This window comes from Schistocerca serialis, chromosome 5 (genome assembly GCF_023864345.2).
Source record: "Schistocerca serialis cubense isolate TAMUIC-IGC-003099 chromosome 5, iqSchSeri2.2, whole genome shotgun sequence".
In the NCBI taxonomy this organism is placed as follows: domain Eukaryota; kingdom Metazoa; phylum Arthropoda; class Insecta; order Orthoptera; family Acrididae; genus Schistocerca; species Schistocerca serialis.
In genome coordinates, this window is record NC_064642.1 from 524,027,831 (window position 1) to 524,047,263 (window position 19,433).

General features: G+C 41.4%; 1 protein-coding gene across 1 annotated transcript in view; it reads right to left on the reverse strand.

Moving 5' to 3' along the window:
• LOC126482058 (carboxyl-terminal PDZ ligand of neuronal nitric oxide synthase protein) overlaps positions 1-19,433 on the reverse strand; it is a 948,220-nt gene that overhangs the window by 291,421 nt on the left and 637,366 nt on the right. The window contains exons 3-4 of the mRNA XM_050106034.1: positions 11,793-11,885; positions 5,681-5,736 (exon numbers count right to left, since the gene is read on the reverse strand). Coding sequence (XP_049961991.1) covers positions 5,681-5,736; positions 11,793-11,885 — 149 coding nt within the window. The remainder of the gene's footprint in view (positions 1-5,680; positions 5,737-11,792; positions 11,886-19,433) is intronic.

Consider the following 19,433-nt stretch of genomic DNA (forward strand, 5'->3'; position numbering starts at 1 on the left):
TGTCAGGGTTTACAGAGTGTAGTTTTCTTAAGCTTTAATGCCAAATAATAATTATGCTAATGTGCATTTGCATAAAACTCGATAAATGATGCAAGTTGAAATATTAGGAATATTTGTATCGCTGTGTCCCTTCAACTGCTTCAGTGTACCCCATACATGTGGCAAAGTAAATGTAAGATTGAGTCAAATTATAATTATGGATAGTAGAAAAGCTTCCCAGCTCTGAAAGTTGTGTTCTACAATGTTCTAACAAGTATCTATTTATTCTATAAGTTACAGTGTTATTGTAATAAATAAAAGTGGATCTCACAGTAAATCGATATTGTTCGTTTCACTCTAACCCATGTTCACTTACATGTTAATTTCTTACGGTGTAGCTCATATATGATCGACGCCATTTGTGGTGTCACCGCCAGACACCACACTTGCTAGATGGTAGCCTTTAAATCGGCCGCGGTCCGCTAGTATACGTCGGACCCGCGTGTCGCCACTGTCAGTGATTGCAGACCGAGCGCCACCACACGGCAGGTCTAGAGAGACGTACTAGCACTCGCCCCAGTTGTACAGCCGACTTTGCTAGCGAAGCTACACTGACCAGTACGCTCTCATTTGCCGAGACGATAGTTAGCTTAGCCTTCAGCTACGTCATTTGCTACGACCTAGCAAGGCGCCATTACCAGTTTATATTCAGTGTAATAATGTCTAAACAAGAGCGATGTTCTCCAATTGTGGATTAAAGTTAAGTATTCCAAGAACTACGTTCTTTTCTTTATAGGATAATTACTTTACCTTGTTCCAGACCTCACGCCAATCTGCGTGAGCTTAACGCGTGCCTTTCGGCTACCTCCGAGTGGCTTGGCTGTCTTGCCACGCCACTACACCATTCATGCGTTCTCTACTCACGTTTTAAAAACTTTCTCTACCCGCGTAATAAAAACGTGTTGCTCATACTCATGCTACCCTCAGGAGCTGTGCGTCGTACTGTGGAGTATTTCGTACGTACTACTTTCGCAGCAGCTTCATAACAATCTGTGACATGCCACCTCCGCTGATTGCGCTATTCATTGATAATACTACGACAGCGGAGCTGCATACTGTGTGAAGTTCGCTGTCCGCTTTGCCTTCCGCTGGACGGGCTCCTTTCATGCAATACGTGCTGTCTAGCCAGAGGCAGCAGAAAGCTGCAGGCTGCAAGTGGGGATCAAAAGCACCCGCCTAGTCGCTGTCGAGCTCGTTTGCCGGAGAGTAACAGAACAATGCGATGGCGGCCCTTTCGTTACGTGTGCGACTCAGAAAGACGTACTGTACACAGCAGTGACGATTTTTGTAGGTGAAGCTGAGAACAGTGGTGTAGTTCGGTAACGACGCTTTAAGTACAAGCCTGTCACTTATCTCCGTAGTAACCTCACTTAAATTTTGTGTATTTCTAATTTTCAAATCTTGAAAATGTAGATTACAACCGTCGACCCACCGATTATACTGCTCATAACACCATGGTTGGGGACCACTCAGAAATAGCTCCTGTAAACGCATTAGTTTTCGAAACAGATAATTTGGGAAGATACAAAGAATACTGCAACTTTCCGTTTAAAAATCAAATGGCTCTGAGCACTATGGGACTTAACATCTGAGGTCATCAGTCCTCAAGAACTCAGAACTACTTAAACCTAACTGACCTAAGGACATCACACACATCCATGTCTGAGGCAGGATTCGAACCGGCGACCGTAGCGGTCGCGCGCTTCCAGACTCAAGCGCCTAGAACCGCTCGGCCCCACCGGCCGGCAACTTTCCGTTTCAAGCCAAACAATAACTTTCTTGAGGTTGAAATCAGAAAAAGATTGTGGTTCTGTTCTACTAATGTTTATTTCGCCAAGAAATACACTACTGGAAAGAAATGATCGCAACAGCAAAAAATAGTTGTACGACACAAACGAAAGTTGACAGAAGTGTTCCAGCATCTAAAAGATTACGTCTATTCAAATTTTGCACCAGTCGCATAAAAGTGGATCTATTAGCGCCACTAAGAGTATGCAGATCAAGTTTGTCTTACGGATACGCTATAACGGTCGTGAACGTTAGTTACGTTTGAGGGTGGACGAGGTGAGTTGATGATCCCTTTAAGGCGACAAAGAGGCCTTTACCAATACCTCACTGAGTTTGAACGAGGTTGTGTGATAGGGCTAAGAAAAATTGAATGTTCCTTCTGCAACGTTTCAGAAAGATGTGGCAGGGATGTAGCCACTGTACGTGATTACAGGCAGCGATGGTCACGGGAATGTATCGTCGCAAGAAAGCCGAGCTGCGGGCGCCACATGGCACTACCGTAAGAGAAGTATGGTTCTGGCCCATAGTACTGCACCTGCAGCAGCTATTTGAGGAACGGTTCATACCAAGTACAACGGACTGCTTCAAATCGGTCACGTCAAGGACAGCTCCGAACTAGACGCCCTGTAGCGTGCATTTCACTAACCCCAAACCACCGCCATTTGCGACTTCAGTGGTGTCAAGAGAGAGATAAGTGGAGGGCACGGTGGAGGTCTGTTGTGTTTTTTGATGAAAGCTGGTTCTATCTCGGTGGCAGTGGTGGCCGTGTGTTGGTTAGAAGGGCATGCGACCAACCTGTTTGCGTGATAGGCACATTGGACCTACACCTGGAATTATGGTCTGGGGTGCGATTTCGTCTGAAAGCAGCAGCACTCTCGTGGTTATCCACGCTCTCAGACTAAAAATTTATGTCAGTTTGGTGACTCGACCTCTTCTGCTGCTATTCACGAAAAGCATTCCAAGGGATGAAACTTCCTGGCAGATTAAAACTGTGTGCCGGAGCGAGACTCGAACTCGGGACCTTTGCCTTTTGCGGGCAGGTGCTGTACCACCTGAGCTACCAAGCACGACTCACAACCCGTCCTCACAACCTCAGTTCCGCCAGTACCTCGTGTCCTACCTTCCAAGCTTCACATAAGCTCTTCTGCGAACCTAGCAGAATTAGCACTCCTGGAAGAAAGGATATTGTAACTACCTAGTGTTCACAAGAAACATGTCTAGGAAGCCAGACGTTAGGAACAAAAAAGCTAACAACACATACACAGAATCGTTGTTCATGAAATTAAGTGGGAAATGTGAAACGAGCTCTCATCACTGGTGTCATGCACATGTTCAGTTAGAATGTTAAATTTCAATTAACAAGGTGGAAAGTATCAAGCACAGTGTATACGATAACAAAAACACACAATATTAAAATAAACAAATTGTATGAATGTAATATTAAAGGTTCTTTGGAGGAGGAAAGATATAGACGTAATGACAATTATAATGATCTTCTAGATCTTGTAAACTTTCCCAGAGACATTTAAGTCTCATCTTTCTCTACGATAATGATGGAAGCTGAATAAATCAATTAAAAGATTAATTGTAAGATCACCTGTGATTACGTCCAACGTTGGAGTGCTATTCCAGTGCCGGAGAGCACTGGCAATAGTGACACTCCAGGGGGAAAACAAGCTGAAGATACGAACTGAAGTTTGTGCTGGGGTGGGCACCCGACATGGGTAGCTTGTGAAGGACTGAAACTTCCTGGCAGATAAAACTGTGTGCCGGACCGAGACTCGAACTCAGGACCTTTGCCTTTCGCGAGCAAGTGCTCGACCATCTGAGCTATCCAAGCACGACTGACGTCCCATCCTCACAGCTTTACTTCTGCCAGTACTGAAGGACTGTTCACCATAGTGCTGCGGTGAAGTAATGTTCAGCATTTCTGCCTACAAAGCAAGAAGACTCGCGTTCGAGTCCCGGCCGTGGCACAAAATTTATTTCTTCAGCATCCATCATTATCTTACAATTATTTTGTGGTGCAAGTTTGTGCAGATGATTATAATCATATGGACTAAACTGAGCCTCGAAGTCGGTTCGAAATAAATCTTATTAGGACGGAAGCGCACAGTTTCGTTTTTTTGTTTTTTGTTTTTGTTTTTCAACGTAAAATATGACACTGCTTTACCAAGAAGTGAGAGGAGAATCCACATAAAAATAATAAATAACCAATACTCACCACCTTCAGAAAACAGGCCTCAGAACTGATAACACGAAAATAAAGTGAATGGTGTTACATATTCGAACAAGACGTTTTAGAAACCCAAAAAATTAAGAAGCAACCCATATCACAACCCTGGCCCACATTAAATGACAAGATTGACAATGAATTCAGAAACTAGACGGCTGAAAGGTGTTTAATTTGACTTTCGGTATCGAACAGCCGAGTCCCGCAACCGTCTCTGAGAAGATGGACATACAGAAACGTGATGATTTTTGATTTGGTATGTTTTGTCAACCATTATAGCATGATATCTCTGTCGGACTACCCATTTAGTCTGAACGAGATAATGTGTAAGACATCTTCTGCTCTCAAATTTTTAAATTTCTTTTTCTGGAAAATTCAATGCAATTTTCTCCTACTTTGCAGTATAATTTATATTTACGGGATAATAATAAACGTTTAATACCGTAAAAACAAGCGTGCTAATTTCGTGTGTCATACAATACTGTTTTTTTTCGTTATACGTACATCAAAACATTACTTTTGGTTCACAGCACATTTAGAATGTTAGATCCTTATACGTTCGTCGGTAATTATGTACATCTTTTTATCACAATATCGCAACTGAAACTAAGAAAATCTCTCCGGATACGAGTTTGTGTCGTGTTGATATCTCAGTCAAGGTTATTACATAACTAATAAAATCTTCATGATGACGATGTGACTTCAAGACGGATTTCATTATTATTTACTATTATTAATTTTCCAGATATTTTGTTGATTACATCGGTCCATGCAACCTACAAACATTTACTTCTTTTGACCGTAACGATGGTGCAACAATTGACATTATTGTCTACAGTCCTGGACACAGTTTGTTTAAATTCCTGGCTCTTCTTTATTTTTTCTCATATAAAATTACCTAATTAATTGATCTTTAACTTTTCTTTGTGTAATACTTTCTGCCTAGACGCAGATCACGTCAACGTGTATGTATTAGGCTTAATGAACTCGTCATCGTCTGACTTAGCACCCGAATTTTTCTTTTCTTTCATCCCTACGTCGACGGCACATTAAAATTCAGTTTTACTTTTGTTTTTCTCATTAAAGCACTCAAAAACGAGGCAAAATCTTCCAAAATATCAATCATGACAATAAAAAAAAAAACAAAAAAATGGCTGATGTTAGTTTTCTTATTTGACAGGCAACGAACGAAAATAGAAAACTTGGAATTGTCTCCTTGCAGATAAAACATTATCCTGAATTTCAAAAATAAGACATTGTCACGTGAATATCGCGTTTCTAGCAGATTGTCCGTGCACGACTCAGGAGAGTAATCGATGTGTCATTTTCAGCATGTGTCTGAGTACCTGCAGTACATACAGCTTACCTCACAGTTTGCACTGTTTTTCCAGTCCTCTCAAATCGGAAGAATCCAGATACTTTAAAATTATATATAGCTGGCAGAAGCAAAACAAAACTTCTAAGGAACAGGAGTGAATTCGTAATTTTACATATAGCTTTTAGTTTTCTAATTGCTTTGTCATTCATTACTCGTTACACTAATAAGAAGTAACAACAAATAAGAAAGAACATTGAAGACATAAGGAAATAAATTTCGTACAGAGCATACTAATGCCTTACCTATATATAGGGTGGTGCATTAGAAAGGCGTTATTTTCATCCATCCACTGTTTTTTCTGTAAAACAAAAGAAAAATGTATTAGCAAAAATAGAGGTATCCTATCCTCCATTACATATGTAATTTAATTCTACTGAATTCTCTTTTCTTTTTAAAATCAAAGGCTGATTCCAATCCACTTACCAACGTACTTAAGAGGGACATTTCGTAAATAATGCACATTAATTTTTTTGTCTTTCCTTTTTTTCCCGGTATCTCCTTACAGTCCTTCATTGCAGTCTTACTGTTTCTCTGTTAGTGAATCTCAACGTTCCCTAACATCTATTATTCCGTCCAGGATAGCGCAGCTATTCATTTGTCGAATGTCTCTAGTAATAGTAGTAGGAAGTTCATCATCAGAAGGATACCGACAACCATATAGAGTTTTTTTTTTCAACTCTGGGAACAAGGCGAAGTCTGGTGTACCCATGTCCGGGCTCTAAGGAGCATGCAGCAATACTTACCGTAAGTATTCGCGCAGTTTTTGGGTTACAACACCTCCGGTATGCAGGCGAACACTGTCGTAGAGAATAAATGGCCCAGCCTGGAGCATCTGAGGTCGAGTTTGTGCATTTTTCTGCGCAGCTTTCGTATGAAGTTACGATAATACCCAGCTGTGACAATTGTACCACGCGGAATTTTTTCTGTCATGATGATTCCTTGGTGATCATACGCAGAAGTCTTCATTTGCTTCAGCCCCGAAATTTTTTTGGGCGTGAATAAACTGAAACTCTAAACTCATTTGACTGTGTTATTAACTCTAGTTCTAAGTCTCTAATTTACGTTTCATCAGTAACGACAATTCAACACAAGAATCCTTGACCTTCACAGTCGAATCGTTGTTAGAGCAAGGTTACAGAGTCCAGGTGTTTCTGCTTCCCTTCAGCAGTCAAACAGTGTGCGACCCATCTCGCAGAAATTTTTCTCTTGCATGTCAGCCTGGTTAAATCAATATATTTTAAACTATATTTTCGGACGAACAAAATCTGAAGTTTATGCCGATTCCCAAATTCTGTTTTAATCCACGGAATCATACTTCCGATAACTTTTGAAACTGTATAAATGGTAATCATGAGCACCCATAATAAAAGAAGCTATCTCATCAGAAAGTGGACACTTCTGACAGAGATTTTCAGTGAGTTACGTTAGTTCGGAGTGACAGCTGAGATGACTCTGTGCATGTCTGATTCTCAAGAGGTAGGAATCACTTACGACGGCTATACTAAGGTGGAACAGCATTGTTTTTCTTTGTGCTGATAATAATCAATAAACATAACGTAAAGTTTTCATTTGTTATTCAACCATTTCGTAACACCTCAGAAATACGATGTCGTGGCCCTGCAGCTCTGGACCAATCGATTACAAATGAAATTTATATCAACTACATCTACGTCCATATTCTGCAGATCACTGTGAAGTGCATACTAGAGGGTACTGCATCAGTTATCAGGGCTTTTTCCCCTTCCATTCACGTATGGAGCGCGGTAAGAAAATCCTCTGAGTGTACCGTAACTGACCTGACCTTTCTACACAGGCTTTATCGGGATAGGTTACGTTTACCTTGAAGATCCTGCCAGTTCGATTCCTTCAACACGTCTGTGGCACTCTGACGCAACTCAAACAAACCAGGGACCATTCGCGCTGCTCTTCTCTGTATACGTCCAATATCCGTGAGTGCTATCTGGTACAGGTCCCACACACTTCAGCTATATTGTAGAACGGGTAGCAAGAACGATTTTTAAGCAATCCCCTCTGTATACTGATTGCATTTCGATAGTATTTTACCAATAAACCGAAGTCTGACTCTTGCTCTACCCACAACTGAACCTATGTGATCGTTTCATGTCATATCCCCAGGAATTGTTACACCCAGGTATTTATATCACGTTAAAGACTCCTATCGTGACTCGTAATTATTAGAGTCATAAGATACTAAGAGCTTTCGTCTTGTGAACAGTTTTAGAGACCTGATAATTTAAAGCAAGTTGTCAAACCTTGCACCACTTTCAAATATTATCAAGGTCCCATTGAATATCTGTACATAAAATAATACATATCTCCGTCACCTGCGGAAAACCTTAGGCTGCTCTTAACATTTTTCGCAAAGTCATTAATATATATAGCATGAATATCAAGGGACGTAATACACTTGTGCCGGGTAAATCCGGAATTACATCTACATTTGTCTATGACACTCCATTCAAAATAACGTGCTGCGCCCTCCTTAGCAAAGTATATCCATCCAGTCACTGGCCCTAAGGGCAAACCTCATTTTATACCATTTGTCGACATAGAGAAAACTTTTGACAATGTTGATTGGAATACCCTCTTTGAAATAATGAAGGAAGCAGAGGTAAAATGCTGGGACCGAAAGCTATTTACAACATGTACAGAAACCTGATGGGAGTTATAAGAGTCGAGGGGTATGAAAAGGAAGCAGTGGTTGAGAAGGGAGTGAGACAAGGTTGTAGCATATCTTCGATGTTATTCAATTTGCACACTGAGCAAGCAGCAAAGGAAACCAAAGAAGTGCTTGGAGAAGGAATCAAAGTTCAGTGAGAAGAAACAAAAACTTCTAGGTTTGTCGATGACATTGCAATTCCGTCAGAGACAGAAGAGGACTTGAACGAAATGGATAATGTTTTGAAAGGAGGACAAACAAGGAACAAGGAAAACGAGGATAATGGAATGTAGTCGAATTAAATCACGTGATGCTGAGGGAATTTGATTAGGAAACACACGCTTCAAGTGGTGGATGGGTTTTGCTATTTGGGCAGCAAAGTAACTGCTGATGGCCGAAGTAGGAGGATGTAAAACGAACACTGGCAATGGCATGAAAAGCGTTCGTGAAGAAAAGAAATATTTTAACACCGAATGTAGTTTTAAGTGTTAAGCAGTCTTTTCTGGAGGTATTTGTGTGGAATGTAGCCATGTATGAAAGCGGAACATGAACGATTACCATTTTAGACAAGAAGAGAATAGAGGCCTCTGGAATGTGAAGCTACGCAAGAATGCTGACAATTACACGGGTAAGACGCTTAACTAATGAGGAAATGGGGAGAAAAGAAATTTGTGGGACAACCTGACTAAAAGAAGGGATCGAGTGTTTTGGATCTGCACCAGGTCGGATTAGAGGAACACATCAAAGAGGCGGGCTGCTAGGTTTGTTACCGGTAAGACGCAAGGATTACGAAAATGCTTCAGCAACTCAAATGGGAATAAGTGGAGGGAAGACGAGGTTCCTTTTGAGAAACACTATTGAAAAAATTTAGAGAACTGGCATTTGTGGGTGATCCTATTACCACCAACGTGTATTTTGGGTAAGCACCACGAATATAAGATTGAAGACATTAGAGCTCGTAAAGAGGCATATTGACAGCATTTTTTCTCGCACTATTTGCGGGTAGAACAGAAAAGAAAAAGCCTATACTGGTACAGGTTACCCTCCGCCACGCACCATACAGTGACTTGCGGAGTAGGTACGTAGATGGAGATTTGTTGACAGGACAAGTAGGCTGTAGCAGTTATACGGAGATGAAGACGCTTGCACAGGATAGAGTAAAACGGAGAGCTATATCAAAGCAGTTTTCGGACTGAAAACCACAACAACCCCATGGGCTCGTAAGAGGTTGAGTCAAATGAAAACCTTAAATTTGTACTAACAAATCGAAATTTCGCGCCGTTATCCTGTAAGTTGGTAAGCGTGCTACAAACAGCGTGCAGAATGACCTGTAGGTGACAGCATAGTGCATATGCACACATACCATCGCAGTATCAGTATAAAGATGGCCGCCCCACTTGCGACTTGCACCAGGGAAGAACAGCGTCCTGTTATTCGGTTTTTGCGTAGTGAAGGTGTGAAACCTATTGAAATTCATCGACGAATGAAGGTTCAGTACGTGATGCATGTCTGTCACAGCAGCAACTCTACGAATGGAGCAGGAAGTTCGCAAATGGTGTGACTTCAGTGGAAGATGCTCCTCGTCCAGGTCAGGCATAACGAGTTGTGACTCCACAGAAAATTGCAGCAGTTGAAGCCATAGTGAAGGAAAACCGCCGAGTGACACTGAATGACATTGCAGTATGTTTACAGATTAGTCATGGGTCAGCACACCACATTGTGCATGATGTGCTCCAGTTTCACAAAGTGTCTGCAAGATGGGTGCCACGGCAGCTGACTCTTGAAATGAGAGAACGACGTGTTGATACTTGTGAAGAACTTCTTCGGCCCTCTGAAGGAGAAGGTGATGGCTTCCTTGCAAGAACCGTTACTGGGGACGAAACCTGGGTTCACTTCCACCAACCGGAAAAGAGAAGGAGCAAGGAATGGCGCCATTCCTCATCAACAAAACCAAAGAAGTTTCGAACAGAACCATCAGCAGGGAAGGTTATGCTGACTCTCTTTTGGGACGAAAAAATCGTCATTTTGGAGCATTACATGCCTAGAGGGACCACTGGCACCAGTGCATCATACACAGATCTCCTAAAAAATTCATCTGCGGCCTGAAATCAAATCAAAGCGATGTGGATTGCTGTCAGCAGGCGTCCTTTTGCAACATGACAATGCAAGGCCCCAGACTGCCCGTACAACGGTTGCAGCAGTCACAGACGTGCATTTTGAGTGTCTTCCTCATCCACCATACTCACCAGACCTTCACCAAAGTGATTTCCATTTGTATGCACCACTCAAAGACGCAATGGAAGGAAAGAAGTTCCGTTCTGATGAAGAGGTACGTTACGCGGTGCATGAGTGGTTGCGCAGACTACCAAAAGAATTTCTTACTAAAGGAATTTATGCGCTTTGTAAGAACTAGAGGACTTGCATTGAGCGTGGGGGAGATTATGTTGAAAAGTGATACAGCTTTGTACCACTTCTGCACAATAAATAATATTTAAAAAAAGATTTACGGTTTTCATGTGACTCACCCGCGTGGATTTGGAACTAGTCAAATCCCTTTAGGAAATGGAGAAATACTGCATCCACCTTACTGCCTTTATCCATGGATTTCGGTATGTATATTGAGAAAAGGGTGAGTTGTGTTTCACATGACTGATTTTTCGGAATTCGTTTTAGTTGGCACGGTCGATGTCATTCTCTTCGAGAAACCACTTTAAGTGTGAGCTCAGAGTATGTTCTAAGATTCTATAACAAATGGATGTCAAGAATATTGGACGGAAGTTCTGTGGATCACATCTGTTACCCTTCGTGTAGACTCGTGTCACCTGTGATTTCTCCCAGCTACTGGGCACGGTTTTTTTGCGAGTGATCTACGGTAGATTATAGCTAAGAGGGGGCAAATTCGGCTGAAAACTGTGTATAGAATCTGATAGGCATTCCATCGGGCACTGGCGCTTTGTTCAGTTTTAACGATTTCAGCTGTTTCTCAGCGACACTGACACTAATGTCTATTTCACTCATCTTTTCAGTAATATGACAATTAAATTGATTAATAATCCTGGATTGCTTTAAAAATGAACATTTAAAAGCAAAGGTAAGCATTTCAGCTTTTGCTTTGCTATCCATAATTTTAGTTCCAGTCTCGTCGTAGCATTTTTAAAACTTTTTCGTATTTTCTGATTGAGAATTTATGCTAACTGACACTTCTAAAATTACCGTTGTTCATTTATATGTCTGAGAATTACTGTCGTCCCGAATAAGATATCGCTAGTTTTTTCCTGTAGATTCCTGTACCTCCCATATATTTCCTTAGGACAGGTTCATCATTAAATAATTTACTCTATTGTTAAACACCTATGTTCAATAGCCTTTTAATATTTTTTGTTACGGATCGCCCCCCCCTCCATCCCCCCCCCCCCCCCCACACACACACAAACACACAGTTACACACAAGTGCGCATGCACGCGAAAGTCTCACTTGTTTTTACTGAACTCATACTCTTATGCACAGAGAAACCTACAGTTTCTGTCAGAAAAAAAAATTCATTCCGGGAGAAACGAGCTATATTTCTTATAAATCGAACAACCACAATGATTCCGGTACTGAGGTATCGTAATGAGTATACTTCGCTTCTCATTATTTTCTGTTTAGTTATAATATTCATAATTGAACGTACCTTTTTCTTTTTCCGAAGTGTCACACGTACTCCATCCACTGATATCTCAAGCGTCACTTTCTTTTTCTTCACACCTTTAGCCTTGAACTCGTACTGAAACATAAGAATAAAGGTATGGAATCAATTAACTTTAACTGACCAGTCTCTCTGTTGTATTAGTGGCTTGAATTACAAAACAGACAGCAAATCGACTATAAAGACACAAAGCAATGTGTTGCTATAAACACAGTAATATTATTAAAAAAAAGAAATACAGTTCATTATCTCGGAGATAAAACACGGGTTTATTATTCCTCTGTAGCGTAGTCGTAATATATTTTATTTGAGCAAATTTAATAGAGAACAAAAACAGTTAATTAAAAAATTGGTCTGTTTCGGAACAAAGAAGATGCCTGTGATGTTTGTAATCAGTAAATTCGCGATAGAATGCACCTGTTACGCTACTATTTTGAATTGGTAAACAACCATTCGCCTAAAATATCAGAAAGACTCTAATCTTCTGTATGACTAGTCCTCTTTTAAGCTTTTACACGGAAAACGATGTCTCAGTATTCTGCATCTACATTTATACTTCGCAAACCAACCAAAGGTGTGTGGCGGAGGGCACTTTACGTGCCACTGTCATTACCTCCTTTTCCTGTTCCAGTCGCGTGTAGTTCGCAGGAAGAACGACTGCCGAAAAGCCTCCGTGCGCGCTCGAATCTCTCTAATTTTACATTCGTGATCTCCTCGGAGGTATAAGTAGGGGGAAGAAATATATTCGATACCTCATCCAGAAACGCACCCTCTCGAAACCTGGACAGCAAGCGACACCGCGACGCAGAGCCCCTCTCTTGCAGAGTCTGCCACTTGAGTTTGCTCAACATCTCCGTAACGCTATCACGTATACCAATAACCCTGTGACGAAACGCGCCGCTCTTCTTTGGATCTTCTCTATCTCCTCTGTCAACCTGACCTGGTACGGATCTCACACCGATGAGCAATACTCAAGTATAGGTCGGACGAGTGTTTTGTAAGCCACCTCCGTTGTTGATGGACTACATTTTCTAAGGACTCTCCCAATGAATCTCAACCTTCTTTATATTACAAATGGTGTCCAGAATTCTTTCTTTAAATGGGAGTATAGCCCAGTTCCTCTACAAATTTACGTAACTGATGTTTATTGTTTGTTCTCCGGTTTTTATAAGTTTCTGCAGCTTCATTCCAATAAGAATTAAAAGTTCATTCAGGAGTGAAATTACTAATTACAATGTCTGTGTTTATAGTGTCCGTATCTTCACATTACAGTGTTTGTCAGCCATGAATGAATATCAGAAAGGACACTATAGTGTGAACATACACTGTACAAATAAGGACCTTGTAACCACACATAATGTATCCATGTCTCAGCGGGCAAAAATTATGATAAAATATCTGTGTTTCTCCCTGCAGACATCACGAAATTTGCGCTCGTAAAGGTTATGGGCTCCACGACATATGGAAGTTTTGATCGGTTCTGGAAGTTGTTAAGGCGATCGTTTGTGATAAGCGGGAAATCCGAGTTCGAATCCTGCTCTGGCGCAAATTTTCATTCATTAACAGAATTATAGTCAGACCATTTTTTTTTTCTTTGTACGATACGTTTGTTTTGTGTATGATCCTTTTTTTTTCTAGTCATCAGCTTTCTATTTGGTTTGATGCGGACCGCCACGAATTCTTCTCTTATGCTCCCTTTTCATCCCAGAATAGCACTTGCACCGTACGTCTTCAATAATTTGTCGTATGTATTCCAGCTTCTATCTTTCCTCACAATATTTACCTTCTACAGTTTCCTCTAACACCATGGAGTTTATTCCATTGTGTATGTTATGTGTGAACACATGTTCTATCAGACTGACCCTTCTTCTTGTCAGTGTTTTTCATATGTTCCTTTCTTCGACGATTCTGTGGAGAACTTCCGTATTCCTAATTTTCCATATCCTTCTACAGTGCCACATGTCAGCCGCTTCTATTCTCTTTTTCCCAGTTTTCCCACAGTCCATGATTTATGTCCACACATTGCTGTTCTTCTTCCTCAAATAAGGCCAGTGTTTGATACTGGTAGCCCTCTTTTCGCCAGGAATGCTCTCTTTGCATGTGCATGTCATGTACTCCTTGCTTCGTCCGTCATGTGTCATTTTGCGTCTAAAGTCGCAGAATATATCCCCTTCAGTTTTGTTGTTACGTTCAACGCTAGTCTCATTTCTGCTACTCCTCATCACTTTCGTCCGTCTTCGGTTTAGTGTGAATCAGTAGTATGCGCTCACTACACTGTTCTTCCATTCAAAAGGTTATGTATTTCTTCTTCGCTTTCACTGAGAATAGCAATGTCATCAGCAAATCTTGCTGTTGATACGCTTTCACCCGGGTTTTTAATCCTTCTCTTGAACATTTTCTTTATTGTCGTTATTGTTTCTTTGCATTGTACATTGTGCAAATGGGACTGAAGACTGCATGCCTGCCTTACAGCTTTTTAAATCCGACCACTTTCCCTCTTGGTCCTTACACATCCTGTAAATTGTCCGTATTTCCCTATAGCTTACTCCTATTTTTCTCAGAATTTCAAGCAGTATGCACCAACTTACATGTTGTACGTTTCTCCTCGGTCGAAAAATCCCATGAGCGCGTCTTGAATTCTCTTAAATGTTGCTTCCATTATTAGGGGGGAGACGTGGCTCCCTAACGCCGTTACCTTCCCTAAAATCAAATTGAACGTCACCCAACAATCTCCTCAATCTTCTTTTCAATTCTTCTATGTATTACTCGTGCCGGCATCCTGGATCGACGAGCTGTTAAGCCGATTGTTCGACAGTTCACGCAGTTATCTGCTGCTGCATATTCTGTGGATGATACTTTGAGGAAAGTCTGATGGTATGTCCCCAGTCTCATAGATTCTGCACACCAAGCTGAATAGTCGTTTGGTTGGCACTTCCCCCCAATTACTCTAGAAATTCGGAAGGAATGTTATATATGTCTTCCGCCTTATTTGATCTAGTCTTCCAAGTCTCATATTCTAGTACTGGATTCCCGACATGTTCCATATCGACATCCAGTCATAGCTAATGTATACGGGGATAACAGGATAAATACGAGGCCTTCACCTGCGTTCAAGTAACGAGATACAAAGTTAAACTTGTACCTCAGTGTTCTGTTCTTCACACAGGTGTTTATAACGCAGGTTCATACCGTTCGCTAGAGTGGTCACGTTATATATTACAGTTCAATCAGCTGTGTTGGATCGCTGGTATTAGCACGTAGCTTGTAAAAGTAAATGTTTCAATGTTTCATTCAAGAAGGAGAACTTTGTGTATTATAAGGTGACCATTAGCCACGCGCCGTATGATCCTCGTATGTTGCAGGCGGTGTGATTGACGCACCGCGCTGTAAGCAGCACAATGGTCCCGTAGTCACGTAGGGACAAGCAGAGATGGTGTTTGTGTACGGCCAAGGAGATGGAAACGGTCGAGAGGTGGCACGGCAATACCAAAACAAGTATCTTCACACACATCGACCACATCACAAAATATCTCAAGCCATTTTTGGCATTTGTGTGATCGTAGGTTCTTTCAGACAGACGAACGTCCAAGGAGGCGGCGGACTGTGAGTACACCAAATATGGAGGACCGGGTTCCGCCTCTCGGCTGTTTTCATTTGCATGGCTGGAAACAAACACCATCTCGACTTGTTCGCGACATGAATACCGTACCATTCTGCTGGTTACAGTACACTTCGTCAATCACCTAGCCTGCAGCAAACAAGGAACACGCGGCACAGGGTCAGAGGATCTTTCATTCGTCAGTGCACTGTAACTTGGCAACTATGCATTTCCGGACACATGTTCACAGGACCGTTTTTTCTCTATTTCCAGTCAGGAATCCGTCCCTGCAGGTAATCGTTTTTTTTTTTTAATTTATGTTCACCCTGTGTAGCGCATAATGAATGGCATCAAAATGAGTGGTGTACATTATTGTGAGTTCAGGTAAGCCACTTCACTGTTTGACGATGACACGTATACATGTCTCAGCATTTTAAAGTCTGACAGCTGCTGAAGCAAAATGTATGTATTATTTTCACCAAATCTGTAATGTACTACTGTCCACATAAAATCTTTGTATAGTTCTATATGCACTGTACACTATATGCTTCATTTTTGTGTATTTTTTAGCTTTTGCAGCACCAGTTGATAAAGGGCCAAAGGCAGAAATTGCAATTGTGAACTAAATAATTCAACAGTTAACGGTGAATATGATATCCTTTAAGAAAATTTTCTATTCGATTTTTCTCTTTCCCGTAACTGGCATCACTACGAGGCCCACGTGTATTACAATAACATATCGTTTTAATCGACTCCTAGTTCCCCGTATGGTATTACAAGTAAATAAAATTTCTACTGACGGCAAAGAAAACTGTATATCGTTTCCAACAGAATGCAAAAAGGTAAGACATGCGCCAGACAAGAAACATTTTGTTTGGTTTTTTGCTGATTAGAGCTCACGGTACAGAAGCAATTTGGAGGTGGATTTTCTTAAATACAGAACCAAAATACAAACTTACAAATGTACCAAGAGCTTCACAATAGGAAAAAGTAATTTCGTTGTAGAAGATCGTGTTTTATCTATGAAAGTCCTTTAAAATTTGCTTCTAGAAGATCCCATCTAGAGTTCCTTGTGATAAATATTTGTAGATTTTTTTCACATTCTTATTGTCTTCTTGGTATATACTCTAAATGTAATTCGGTAAGTCTCTTTGTGTGATGTGCGGATAGCTCTGGATGACACAACAAGTAGTTCGATGTGCCTGGACGAGTCACCCTTCGATTAGTGATAAAAAGATACGTTTCCGAAACATGATTGACCCTGAGGATCGGCCTGCTTCCTTTTCTATCACCTTATGAGCTCTAGAAGAATACCAAATACGGAACGTTCACTGCAGAATCCACCCAAAAATCAGAATTGCGACATGTAATAGTTTTTGGCCCCAAAATGCTTGTGGCAACTTCCGCAAACTGATGCACTTATCTTACTCTTCCTGCATTAAACTGGACTGTATTTACTCAGAGCATGTTGTCTGCATGACTATCTTCCGCAGTAGCTGTTGGATATCAAACTAATATTGATTTTTCCGCTACGGTCGCAGGTTCGAATCCTGCCTCGGGCATGGATGTGTGTGATGTCCTTAGGTTAGTTAGGTTTAAGTAGTTCTAAGTTCTAGGGGACTTATGACCTCAGCAGTTGAGTCCCATAGTGCTCAGAGCCATTTGAACCATTTTTGATTTTTCCGTCAGAATCGTACTGCGATTAAAGTATCTCTTCGCCATATGCGTTGTATTACTATTTGTACAGCAACTACTGGTGAATTTGTGGTGTCACCGCCAGACACCACACTTGCTAGGTGGTAGCTTAAAACGGCCGCGGTCCATTTAGTACTTGTCGGACCCGCGTGTCGCCACTGTGTGATCGCAGACCGAGCGCCACCACAAGGCAGGTCTCGAGATACGGGATAGCACTCGCCCCAGTTGCACGACGACTTTGCTACCGACTACATTGACGAAGCCTTTCTCTCATTTGCCGAGAGACACTTAGAATAGCCTTCAGCTAAGTCCATGGCTACGACCTAGCAAGGCGCCATTAACCGTATCTGAAGATAATCTTATTTGTATTATCAAGAGCGATGTACCACAAGGATGGAATAAAGATAAGTATTCGAGGAGCTGCACACTTTTCTTATGAGAATTCACTACTTATCCTGTTCCAGAATTCACGCCCGTCTGCGTTAGATAGCGTGCATTTAGGCCTCCTATATCTACAAGGTGTTGGCACATTTACCAACACATCAGAATTTGCTCCTTGCTTACATGTTTTGAAGTCTTCCACCAATGATCAAAGAATATGCTTTATGAATCAAAGCGAAACGCGCCTGTTGAAAAATGCTCTTTAATTGCGGTAAGTCTGAAAAGGGAAAACAATATTAATTCAGATAATACACGGGTGTCTCCTCTGAGAGCTGTCAGGCGCAGTTTCTCAGGTGTTTCAGCAACTATTTTCGATTTCGTTTTGGCATTGTGTAGCTGGAGTCAGCTCAAACAAATACTGCTCTCATGGTTTTCACGAGACGCCCATGTCGACTGCGATGCTCCGTGTCGACGAAAATCGTCAGTTGCCGACCGCAGTGGCCAAGCGGTTCTATGGCGCTTCAGTCTGGAACCACGTGACCGCTACGGTTGCAGGTTCGAATCCTGCCTCGGGCATGGATGTGTGTGATGTCCTTAGGTTAGTTAGGTTTAAGCAGTTCTAGGTTCTAGGAGACTGATGACCGCAGATGTTAAGTCCCATAGTGCTCAGAGCCACTTGAACTATTTGAAATCGTCAGTTTATTTCCAGTTAAAAACAAAATTATTTTCAAAGCAGAGTTTTATGTGCTCATTCGACAGAGTCGTCCCATATTAGTATAGTTCGATAACTGTTTTATCGATGTGTGCGAACAGCTATGCTACAACACTAAGAATAAGCAACAATCCAGCAGCTACTCAGTAATGGCGCATGCCTGGCGGTAGCATTCAATGTGGGCCAGAGCACTGCTATCGCTGCTTGGAGTACTGGTTATTCTTCGAGTTGTACTGCCCCTGTTAATACATATCGATAAAACAAGTACCGCGCTAGGCTAATATGAGACCGATTTTAAATCATCCTGTTTGTGACGGGAAACAAACCAACGCTTTCAGTCAACAGTGAGCGTCGCATGAAAAATATGATGAACATTATTTGGACTGATTCCAACTAAACAGTGCAAAAACGAAATTGCAAATATCTGGTGAAACACCAGAGAAAATTGACCCGATAACTTAGGAGAAACACCCTGTAGCGGGTACGCAGATGTCAGCACTGTTTTAAGACCTACGAGCCATTCTGCAATCGATATGTGCTAGCTACAGTTATGTTCCGTCGCTATAGTTTTTCACAATCAGCATAAATAAGTTAATTATTTTTACGAAACATGTAACAAGCTTTTTAGACGCATCTGGAACAGGGACTCGCCAGAATTTCCTGTACGAGGCCTGTTAAAAAATTTCCGAAACATTCTTAATTTCACTCCAATGGTGTTCGGACAGAAATGCGGTTGGCGTCCCTATACACGCTTCTGTTTAATGTCTAACTGCCGGAAGTTTCATTGTTGTATGTCTTTTAGTTATTGTTCAGTGCCGTGTTGAGTAGAATATTGGGTATCACAGTCTGCGAATTCCGAGATGAAAGAGGAGCAACGCGTCTGCATAACTCAAAAATTTCCGAAACATTCTTAATTTCACTCCAATGGTGTTCGGACAGAAATGCGGTTGGCATCCCCATACACGCTTCTGTTTAATGTCTAACTGCCGGAAGTTTCATTGTTGTATGTCTGTTAGTTATTGTTCAGTGCCGTGTTGAGTAGAATATTGGGTATCACAGTCTGCGAATTCCGAGATGAAAGAGGAGCAACGCGTCTGCATTAAATTTTGCGTGGAACTCAAGAAAACTTTTACAGAGAGACACCGAACGACGCAAGAAGCCTATGGCGTTATGGATGACTTACACGGTTTAAAAAAGTCCGGACGAAAGTTAAAGATAATCCGTCGTTCAGGACGCCTAC